The sequence below is a fragment of the Sinohyriopsis cumingii genome, chromosome 4 (genome assembly GCF_028554795.1).
Source record: "Sinohyriopsis cumingii isolate HCF-2022 chromosome 4, ASM2855479v2, whole genome shotgun sequence".
NCBI lineage: Eukaryota > Metazoa > Mollusca > Bivalvia > Unionida > Unionidae > Sinohyriopsis > Sinohyriopsis cumingii.
Genome location: NC_142964.1, coordinates 52,091,391 through 52,104,064, shown reverse-complemented (window position 1 = coordinate 52,104,064; position 12,674 = coordinate 52,091,391). Strand labels below are relative to the sequence as shown.

The window sequence follows — 12,674 nt, the reverse complement described above, 5'->3', positions numbered from 1 at the left end:
AAAACTATACAGGACAATAAGGGTTGTACTACAAAACTATACAGGATTATATGGGTTGTACTACAAAACTGTACAGGATTATAAGGGTTGTACTACAAAACTGTACAGGATTATAAGGGTTGTACTACAAAACTGTACAGGATTATAAGGGTTGTACTACAAAACTATACAGGACTATATGGGTTGTACTACAAAACTATACAGGACTATATGGGTTGTACTACAAAACTATACAGGACTATAAGGGTTGTACTACAAAACTATACAGGATTATAAGGGTTGTACTACAAAACTATACAGGACTATATGGGTTGTACTACAAAACTATACAGGACTATATGGGTTGTACTACAAAACTATACAGGACTATATGGGTTGTACTACAAAACTATACAGGACTATATGGGTTGTACTACAAAACTATACAGGATTATATGGGTTGTACTACAAAACTATACAGGACAATAAGGGTTGTACTACAAAACTATACAGGACTATATGGGTTGTACTACAAAACTATACAGGATTATAAGGGTTGTACTACAAAACTATACAGGACAATAAGGGTTGTACTACAAAACTATACAGGACTATATGGGTTGTACTACAAAACTATACAGGATTATATGGGTTGTACTACAAAACTATACAGGATTATATGGGTTGTACTACAAAACTGTACAGGATTATAAGGGTTGTACTACAAAACTATACAGGATTATATGGGTTGTACTACAAAACTATACAGGACTATATGGGTTGTACTACAAAACTATACAGGATTATATGGGTTGTACTACAAAACTATACAGGATTATAAGGGTTGTACTACAAAACTATACAGGACTATATGGGTTGTACTACAAAACTATACAGGACTATATGGGTTGTACTACAAAACTATACAGGACTATATGGGTTGTACTACAAAACTATACAGGACTATATGGGTTGTACTACAAAACTATACAGGACAATAAGGGTTGTACTACAAAAATACAGGACTATATGGGTTGTACTACAAAACTATACAGGACTATATGGGTTGTACTACAAAACTATACAGGACTATATGGGTTGTACTACAAAACTATACAGGATTATAAGGGTTGTACTACAAAACTATACAGGACTATATGGGTTGTACTACAAAACTATACAGGACTATATGGGTTGTACTACAAAACTATACAGGACAATAAGGGTTGTACTACAAAAATACAGGACTATATGGGTTGTACTACAAAACTATACAGGACTATATGGGTTGTACTACAAAACTATACAGGACTATATGGGTTGTACTACAAAACTATACAGGATTATAAGGGTTGTACTACAAAACTATACAGGACTATATGGGTTGTACTACAAAACTATACAGGACTATATGGGTTGTACTACAAAACTATACAGGACTATATGGGTTGTACTACAAAACTATACAGGACTATATGGGTTGTACTACAAAACTATACAGGACAATAAGGGTTGTACTACAAAAATACAGGACTATATGGGTTGTACTACAAAACTATACAGGACTATATGGGTTGTACTACAAAACTATACAGGACTATATGGGTTGTACTACAAAACTATACAGGATTATAAGGGTTGTACTACAAAACTATACAGGACTATATGGGTTGTACTACAAAACTATACAGGACTATATGGGTTGTACTACAAAACTATACAGGACAATAAGGGTTGTACTACAAAAATACAGGACTATATGGGTTGTACTACAAAACTATACAGGACTATATGGGTTGTACTACAAAACTATACAGGACTATATGGGTTGTACTACAAAACTGTACAGGATTATAAGGGTTGTACTACAAAACTATACAGGACTATATGGGTTGTACTACAAAACTATACAGGACTATATGGGTTGTACTACAAAACTATACAGGATTATAAGGGTTGTACTACAAAACTATACAGGACAATAAGGGTTGTACTACAAAACTATACAGGATTATATGGGTTGTACTACAAAACTGTACAGGATTATAAGGGTTGTACTACAAAACTGTACAGGATTATAAGGGTTGTACTACAAAACTGTACAGGATTATAAGGGTTGTACTACAAAACTATACAGGACTATATGGGTTGTACTACAAAACTGTACAGGATTATAAGGGTTGTACTACAAAAATACAGGACTATATGGGTTGTACTACAAAACTATACAGGACTATATGGGTTGTACTACAAAACTATACAGGACAATAAGGGTTGTACTACAAAAATACAGGACTATATGGGTTGTACTACAAAACTATACAGGACTATATGGGTTGTACTACAAAACTATACAGGACTATATGGGTTGTACTACAAAACTGTACAGGATTATAAGGGTTGTACTACAAAACTATACAGGACTATATGGGTTGTACTACAAAACTATACAGGACTATATGGGTTGTACTACAAAACTATACAGGATTATAAGGGTTGTACTACAAAACTATACAGGACAATAAGGGTTGTACTACAAAACTATACAGGATTATATGGGTTGTACTACAAAACTATACAGGATTATAAGGGTTGTACTACAAAACTGTACAGGATTATAAGGGTTGTACTACAAAACTGTACAGGATTATAAGGGTTGTACTACAAAACTATACAGGACTATATGGGTTGTACTACAAAACTGTACAGGATTATAAGGGTTGTACTACAAAACTATACAGGACTATATGGGTTGTACTACAAAACTGTACAGGATTATAAGGGTTGTACTACAAAACTATACAGGACTATATGGGTTGTACTACAAAACTGTACAGGATTATAAGGGTTGTACTACAAAACTATACAGGACTATATGGGTTGTACTACAAAACTATACAGGATTATATGGGTTGTACTACAAAACTGTACAGGATTATAAGGGTTGTACTACAAAACTATACAGGACTATATGGGTTGTACTACAAAACTGTACAGGATTATAAGGGTTGTACTACAAAACTATACAGGACTATATGGGTTGTACTACAAAACTATACAGGGCTATAAGGGTTGTACTACATAACTATACAGGACTATAAGGGTTGTACTTCAAAACTAGACAGGACTATATGGGTTGTACTACAAAACTATACAGGACTATAAGGGTTGTACCACAAAACTATACAGGACTATAAGGGTTGTACTACAAAACTATACAGGACAATAAGGGTTGTACTACAAAACTATACAGGACTATAAGGGTTGTACTACAAAACTATACAGGACTATAAGGGTTAAGATAAACTGATACCTAAGAATCTAACAATGAAATTAAGAAATCAAAATATCTCTCTCTGACCAATCACACTATGGCATTTATGGAGTTAAAAACCCTAATACAACATTACGGAACAGGTAAGAAACCTGGCATGGTAGTCAGTAAAGCAGTGAGACTTTGGCAGAGATTATTTTGGAGAAAAATCTTAACTTGCAGCAGAAGTATTCAAAGATAATACCTGTAAGTTGTGGGAAAATGTACATAACAATCATAAAGAACTGTTTTCCAACTTGTTCAAGCTGGCTAAGCAAGCTGTGTATATGCCCCTTCAGACAGTAGACTGTGAAAGGGGGTTCTCAGCAGTAACAATATTCATAGACAGATATGGAAAATATTAACAATCAGCAGATTAATGCTTATACAACTAGAAGTGCCATCTTGTAATGATTTTTATTTCAGTAGAGCTCTAACATGGCTAAGAAGGAAGGGTTGAGAGAGGGATATTTTTTAACACTGGCCATTTCCTCCTCTCCCTCCTTTTTTCTACTCCCCCTTATTTTTTGACAAGGGAGGAACTCTCCCCATGGATAAAATCCTGGCAGCATCTCTGGTAGAGTGTGTTGGTTGTGAATACATGTATGAATGAATATACACAACATTAAGCTCATACTAAAGTTTGAATAAATTAGAGACTTTATATGTATACCATTTCATACACTTCATGTGGTTTCTTTTTCATGGAAATTCCATACCAGATCTGTATTAAAAAGAAAGTAGAAAACTTTTCTAACAAAAAGGATTTATAATATTTGAAAACCTTCAAAGATTGTTATAATGTATCATTGAATCATGTTATGCTCTTATTGAAAATAATATTTATTTTACTGCTTTTTTCTCGTTTTTTATTTTCAGGTTAAAGATAGACCAAGTTGGATATTTTTTGAACATCTTAAATTGTCACCTCTCAAGGTATGACAGAACATCTAAACAAGTAATTTGACCCTAATTAATGAGGGAAAAGTCACTATCACACAGTTTTGAGATGATACTAGTTCCAATAGTACAAAGTACTTATTCACTGAGTACCTTTCTTTATATTCTGCATACCGTGACCAAACCAAAGTCAAAGTCTCTTCATTGGGTTTTAGTGAAAATATAAGTTTGAGTGGCTGAATTTGACTGTTTATATTAATGATATTTTTTATAATTATTATGTAGGAATATTTCCTTAATTCCAGTGTACTGACCATAGTCTGTGAAAATGATAAACATATTTTGGTGTAGAATGATAACAAGAAGGATACAATATACAGTGTGACCCCGCTGTAGCATGCTCCATTATAACATGAATTTGGATATAACACGGTTGTGGTGTGGCTCCCAAAATTTCATATACATGTATTTTTCTCATACACAAAACAAAAATCTTTCTTAAAGTACCAAAAAAAATGTAACAGGTTTATTATCATTTTTGGGAAAGAGATCGCATATGAATAATACAAGACGATCATGGCATGACTCCTGAAACTTTATACGTATTTTTGTCGTTCATGAATAAGTAGTTTTTGTCTTTTTAAAAGTGCAAAAAATAGCGAGTAAAATGTTTATTGTGGGATTGCGTAGGACTTCGCCAATGTTGCAAACTGCAATTTTTTGTCCTTATTAGCAGCAAAATATACCATCTGGTGATTTCTTTTTTATTGGCGACATTGTTGGCTGTTTAAACTTGTATATACATCCATTGGTTTGGAGAGGAGAAATTCAGAGGCCCCATGAAAGGAAGCCGCAAACTGGATATAAAATGCACTGAAATTTTTCTGTTGTTACATCGGACAAATTCTTTGTCCATATTGACAAACCATCTAAACAATGCACTTCTTATATCATAATCCGCTTATCTTGATATCTAGCGCGAGTACTTTATGTCGTGAGGTATCCGCTATTTTGTTATTGACATTTCTGGTAACGGAGATCAACCAGCCGAGGCATTATCTCATAATCTATCTTTCATTGGATTTTTGGCCGCTTGCTAGTAATTGATATATTTACAGAGACTGACATCTGTATGTAGATGGTAAGTAAAATTCCTCTTCTTTTCACTCAGAATTAAATCCTTCAGAACACTCACATTTTCTGTAATAATCCCTGTCATCAGACCAGAACACTTGTCTCTATCATCCGTTGACCCTTTGACACATTTGTGGAAGGCAGCATTATGCTGTTACCACAAATGTAAAGAAAAAAGCCATCTTACTCATTGGTTTTTTCAATAGGCAGAGAGGAACATTAACTAAAATAACCAAACGATGGCCAATTCCTTTATAAAAATGTACCCAGACAGAATAGTTTGCTGAAATTTCAAAGGAAACAGATTACCTTTGAAGCACCAGTTGTTATGAAAACATATTCAGCAAATGGAAAAACAGGCATTTGTTTGGTTCTCCAAAGCTGTCCTTTAGCGGTGACTTCAATAATGCATGCACCCTTCATCAAAGAAAGCTGACTACAATCTTCAATAAAAACAAAGAACTTTTCTTCAAAGGAAGTCGGTACCAAGCTTAAATAAAAGTAATGGAATTTGATGGATTTTTGCATTTTCCAATGTGACTGGAGCACGTTAACTGTGCCGTGAAAGTTTCCTTTTTGCAGGTAAAAAGTGTATGTTTATGACTGCTACCAGTGGTGGCTTAAAACGCAAACTAACTTTTACCGACTTGGGACGTACTGAAAAATAAATGTACTTCGTCATTTGTTATGTGATTGTGCTATATTTTTCCACTGAATTCAGACCAATATGACCTGCGACAAAATTATTGAATATTTTAAATCTCTGTGTGTGCATATTTTCAATGGAATCACTTGTATTCTGTATTGTGGATTCAATGTATGTGATGAGATTCACGGGTGAGTACACAGTGTTGATACTCTATTCATGCTATACATTAGACATGTATATATAAGCAGAATTCACACATATGTATTAATTCGTGGTTCTCTAAATAAAGTAAACTATTATATATGCCTTTTATGTTTTCACTACAGGTGTATTTCTAACTTAATATGCATCGATTTAAGATGGTAACTGTGCTGATGAAGCGCATATTTTACCACCTGCATTTATTACCTACCCTCCCCTGCAGATTTTTAGGGTGTATATGCATCATTTTCTTCAGCTAACTGACCTGATTGCTTATAACACGGTTCGGTATATAACACGGTTGGGTTCTATGGCTCTCAGCTACCTTGTTATAGCGGGGTCACACTGTAGTATAGCTGTCATGTTACATATATTTTCAGTATTCTCACGTAGTGTTTCAGAATGTACTTTCTTACTAAATGTAACATAACCTAGAAGAGTTCCAAAGGTATTATTATTTTGCTTTTTGTAGTATTATCTATATTGTCATTACTATGCCACCTGTAGCAGTTTTAAATGAGAGTTAGCCAGAGTAGATGCAGTCTTGTGCCTTTTGCCGTCTGGTGTACAGTCCAAGTTTGAACTCCGTAAGTCAAATGCTTGTCAATCTTCCCACAGGTTTTCTAATTGAAGCTTTGAGTGCACAATTTTGATCCATATCCTGCAAAGTAGTCAGAGAGCTTCAAACATCTAAACCTAATGGTATCTGTGACTGGTAGTTGCTTCACCGTCTGGTGTGCAGTCCAAGTTTGAACTCCTTAAGTCAAATGCTTGTTAATCTTCCCACAGGTTTTCTAATTGAAGCTTTAAGTGCACAATTTTGATCCATATCCTGCAAAGTAGCCAGAGAGCTTCAAGCATCTAAACCTAATGGTATCTGTGACTGGTAGTTGCTTCACTGTCTCTGATCGCTACATTCTTAACATTAGGTGTGTGTGATGCAGAGGATGCAGCAGAGGAGGTGGATTCTGGTAAAGCCATGAGAAGAACCACTGACCCATGGGAAGCTACTTGCATGCTTTCTCACATGCCCATAGGTCAAGCCTGATACTTGAACCCAGGTGGACAGAGATGAGATGGCAGCGATGGATAAAGATGAACACTTTAGACCACTTGGACACCTGGGACCCCTATAGATATTTAGTTAGCCAGTATGTGTGTGGTTTTAAAGCTGTAGAATAGTGAAAGCATCAGGTTTAATCATTGCCAGGTTTAATCATTGCCAGGCTTAATCATTGCCAGGTTTTATCATTGCCAGGTTTTATCATTGCCAGGTTTAATCATTGCCAGGCTTAATCATTGCCAGGTTTTATCATTGCCAGGTTTTATCATTGCCAGGTTTACTCATTGCCAGGTTTAATCATTGCCAGGTTTAATCATTGCCAGGTTTAATTGCCAGGTTTAATCATTGCGCTTAATCATTGCCAGGCTTAACCATTATCAGGTTTAATCATTGCCAGGTTTAATCATTGCCAGATTTACTCTTTGATGATATTGTGGATCCAGGAATTTGCAGTAATCAGTTATTAAATAAAGCAATTTAATTAATCTGTTCTTGATAATTGATGGTAAACATGGCTCTTGCAGATTAAATTAGAAAAGTCTCAACTCCCATTTAAACAGAGATGTTGATCCCTACCAACAATGGAGCATCACTTGATGTATCCAATAAAGTATTATCTTTTCAATGAATTTTGTTCTAGAGAGCACTGGATCAGATTGGCTTCTATTACCTAATACTGAACACAATTTATATCGTGGTCAGGTTGGTTAAAGTGTTTGAACACTGTGGTCTCCTTCTTATTATGGATATCCCTGAGATATTCATTAATTATCATTGGAATTCAAGTGGTTTGGTAGTTGCAAACACTTGACTTTTTGGTGTTCTGAAACTAGGTCAACTAATTTTCTACTTTTGACATTAGCATCTCATTAATCACTGTGGTTGTGGAAGAGCTGGATAGAAGCATTGATGCACGTCCATAAAGACACATTGGGCTCTCAGTGGGATATATGCAATTGGCCATGACAAACATTAGATAAACTTGATTGTTCAGTAGATGCATTGAGCTTCATGACTTCCACTGGATTTGCAGGAGGGAAACTTGTTTGCTTTCAAAGCCATTCCCCAACATATGGAGACTATTTCCAGTCAGGTTATATAGAAGCTGTCTCACATACCATGGGTGATCGGAGCTGGTGCAAATTACAACTCATTCATCTTGGTTTAATCGCAGATTTTGTTTTGTTATGATATTTCTTTAAATTCTTATGTGATTGAAAAGGTCCTGAGGGTGTGCAATAAAAAGTGTTTATTGAGCATGTTCATGATGTAGTAAATTGACTGTTAGATGTATGGAATTAATTAAATGATACTGAAGCTGAAGGAACAAATACAAACATTTCATAATTGCTCAGCATTGGTTTTTGTGTTCTTTATTTAGATGCATATCAGCTTCTCACTCCATGGCACAGTTCATGAGAGCGTCAAGACCGACCAGACGACAATTGTGTCTGACATTTTTGAGTTCTTCCTTACCTCTGTTGGAGCAACTCTGACCGAGATGAAAGATGTAGAACTAAGGTGAGGACAGGACTAATGCAAATATATAACTATTACAGTATCCTGTAAATTGCTGCTGTACTAGGAATCATTGAAATCAGGCATTTACATTAGCTTTTGATATTTCTAGCTGTATTTAAAAAATATCCACGTATCTTAATGTTATACCATTGAATTTTTTTAGCATGGTCAAATGAATGGACAATCGGAGGACTGAACTTGGAGGGAAAATAAAGGGAAAATACACTTGATGCACTGACCATACTATAATATTGACGCATACTTTTGAGTAAAATTGAGAACAAAAAGGAATTGCTATGCTTCATCATTATCAGTTTATCCTGATCCAATTTCAGCTGTCAGTGGTCAGATATAAAGAAAAGGTCTGTCTGACATTAATCCACAAGTTCATTCCCTCCTAGAATATGCAAATTGTAATAGACTATTTAAAATGTAAATGTAAAAAAAACAAGAGAAAATCAGCCATGTATAAATTTGGTAAATTGTTGGACATCCTATGAAAATAAAAGGACTGATTTTTAGCTCTCGTATGGAATGTCTGTCTCTTTTCATTAGTACAGAATTGTTATCATTACTCCTAAATTACTAGGAGGATTGCCATGACACTATACACCCATTCATCCTCGGGTCTAGTTGGTCCAAAATGACAATGGTGATGTTCAGACATCCAGTATGGCCACCACAGCAGTCTTCTTGCTAATATTGTTATTACTTACCATGAATCAATGGTTGTATCAACATGGCTTTTTCAATAAAAGACTGCTTATGGATCTGTTTGGTCCTAATGAAAATGGTGCCAGTTTGATATCCAATATGACTATGATGGCAGCCATCTTGAAAATCTTGTTATTGGTACTCCTTAATAATGGAATGTCATATAAACATGGAGTTTTCACAAGAAAATTTATGATGCCACTTGGTCCTGAATGAAAATGGTTCCAGTTGGACATCCAGTATGATCACCACAGCTGCCATTTTGAAAATCTTGTTATTGTTACTCCTCCAGAATGGATAGTCATGCCAACATTGAGGTTTCACTACCAGATGCCAATCTGATGTTCAATATGACCTGCATGGCAACTGTTTTGAAAATCTTGTTATCACTAATCCTTGTTATCTCTAATCCTTGTTATTACTACTCCTTGTTATTACTACTCCTTGTTATGACTACTCCTTGTTATTACTACTCCTTGTTATTACTACTCCTTGTTATGACTACTCCTTGTTATCACTAATCCTTGTTATTACTACTCCTTGTTATGACTACTCCTTGTTATTACTACTCCTTGTTATTACTACTCCTTGTTATGACTACTCCTTGTTATCACTAATCCTTGTTATTACTACTCCTTGTTATGACTACTCTTTGTTATCACTAATCCTTGTTATCACTAATCCTTGTTATGACTACTCCTTGTTATTACTACTCCTTGTTATGACTACTCCTTGTTATCACTAATCCTTGTTATTACTACTCCTTGTTATGACTACTCCTTGTTATTACTACTCCTTGTTATTACTACTCCTTGTTATGACTACTCCTTGTTATTACTACTCCTTGTTATTACTACTCCTTGTTATGACTACTCCTTGTTATTACTACTCCTTGTTATGACTACTCCTTGTTATGACTAATCCTTGTTATTACTACTCCTTGTTATTACTACTCATTGTTATCACTACTCCTTGTTATCACTACTCCTTGTTATGACTACTCCTTGTTATTACTAATCCTTGTTATTACTAATCCTTGTTATCACTACTCCTTGTTATGACTACTCATTGTTATCACTAATCCTTGTTATCACTAATCCTTGTTACCACTACTCATTGTTATCACTAATCCTTGTTATTACTACTCATTGTTACCACTACTCATTGTTATCACCACTCCTTGTTATCACTAATCCTTGTTATCACTAATCCTTGTTACCACTACTCCTTGTTATGACTACTCCTTCTGAAGAAAAATCGTATCAACACAGAGTTTTCACCAGAAGACTTCTTATGATGTCTCTCTTATCCCGTGTGAAAATGGTGTTGATCTGACATCCAATATGACCACCACAGCAACATTTTGAAAATCTTTTTATCACTAATCCTTATTATCACTACTCCTTGTTATTACTACTCCTTGTTATTACTTGTAACTCCTTGTTGTCACTACTCCTTGTTTTCGCTACTTCTTGTTATCACTACTTCTTATCACTACTCCTTCTGAGAAAAAAAATCATATCAACACAGAATTTTCACCTGAAGACTTCTTATGATGTTTAGCTTATCCCATGTGAAAATGGTGTTGATCTGGCATCCAGTATGACCAACACATCAGCCATCTTGAAATTCTTGTTATTGCTACACCTGATCAGAAAGTCATATCATGTTAGGGTTTCACTAGAAGACTTCTTATGGTATCCAGTTGGTCTTAAATAACAATTGTGCCAATCTGAGATCCAATATGGCTGCCACAGAGGCCATCTTGAAAATTTGATTGCTTTTTCTCGATGAAAAGTCATATTTACTTTGGATTTTCATCAGAATATTTCTTATGATATGTAGTTGGTACTACTTGGTAAATGAAAATGGTGTTGATCTGACACTGCAGTATGGCAAAATGGCAGCCATCTTGAAAATCTTTTTATTCACTACTTAAACAATTTTATTAATCAAGAGATTTTTTTGTCAAATATTTGCCATTTGTCATCATAACAGGTATACAATACTGTATGGATGACACAGAATATCAAATAGTAACAAGTCCTGTAAGTTCATTCATTGAAAATGTCCTTGATTCATGTTGAAAACATTATGCAGAGTTAACACTTGAAGCCTGTTTTTGTTGTTTGGGGTTCATTTTAGGCATTCCTGATGCTGCCTTTATCTGATTACATTTTTATAAAAACTGAAAGGTCAAAAATCTTGAGAGAGAGGGAGTCAATCTAAATACAGAAATACAGGTCTGAATAACACATATAAGGGCAGATATCCTTCCCAGGTGTAAAAAGAAAGTAGTTCCAACAGTGACATCACAACCGTGGTAATAAAAGTGGTATTGTCAGTGTGGTGATTCTTTTTTTCCATTTATATATCTCATTATGAAATAATTGTCTTGTCTTGAAATCCTTGAAATTCTTTTTGGCCAGTAGAGCATCAGAGACTTGGGTTAAATGTATTTTAGCCTGAAATGTTTCTTTTTTACATTATTTTAGCCTGAAATGTTTCTTTTTTACATTTATTATGTTAAGATTTGTATTTTAAAGAATATATATTAAGTTATTTGCTATAATTTCAAAAAGTGAAATAATGAAAGCTATACCAGAGTGTGCCATTTATCCTTCAGAATGGCCTATTTTGAGAGAAAGGGAGTGTTCCTGTCATGGTCACAGCTTCTATCACAAGTACAATCACACTACACACAGCAGGCTGTACAACAGGTTTATGTCCTCATTCTAGGACTTGATGTCCTTGGCAATCCCTATGGTCTTCTCAGGGACTTCACACAGGGGTTTGGAGACCTTTTCTACGAGCCAGTCCTGGTAAGTACATGAATTTCTATCACAATATATACAGGAGTCTTGCTCTGTATTCTATAAACTTTTTGAACATGTAACTTTAACTCCATCAGAAAGACCAGACGTCTTGACATTATTTAGCTTTTGTGGATTAAAGAGAGAATTTTATATTCTTCTCCAGATTCCTATATTTATTTATTTATTTATTTTAATACTAAATTTTCATGACATTGAAACTGATTTGCAAACACAAACTGACATTTTCTATTGGGGCCCCAAATGGCCGAGTGGTCTAAAGTGCTTTCCATTATGGATCACTGCCATCTCACCTCTATCTGCATGGGTTCAAGTCTTGGATTCGGCCAATGTGGGTATGTGAGAAAGCTTGCCAGTAGCTTCTCG

At 34.9% G+C, this 12,674-nt stretch overlaps 1 protein-coding gene across 1 annotated transcript in view; it reads left to right on the top strand.

Annotated features, from left to right (window-relative positions):
• The window catches only part of LOC149801160 (intermembrane lipid transfer protein VPS13A-like), a 354,720-nt gene that overhangs the window by 309,610 nt on the left and 32,436 nt on the right, over window positions 1–12,674 (top strand). Inside the window, exons 74-76 of the mRNA XM_089956772.1 lie at window positions 4,172–4,228; window positions 8,621–8,760; window positions 12,101–12,296. Of these exons, the coding sequence (XP_089812898.1) occupies window positions 4,172–4,228; window positions 8,621–8,760; window positions 12,101–12,296 (393 nt within the window). The remainder of the gene's footprint in view (window positions 1–4,171; window positions 4,229–8,620; window positions 8,761–12,100; window positions 12,297–12,674) is intronic.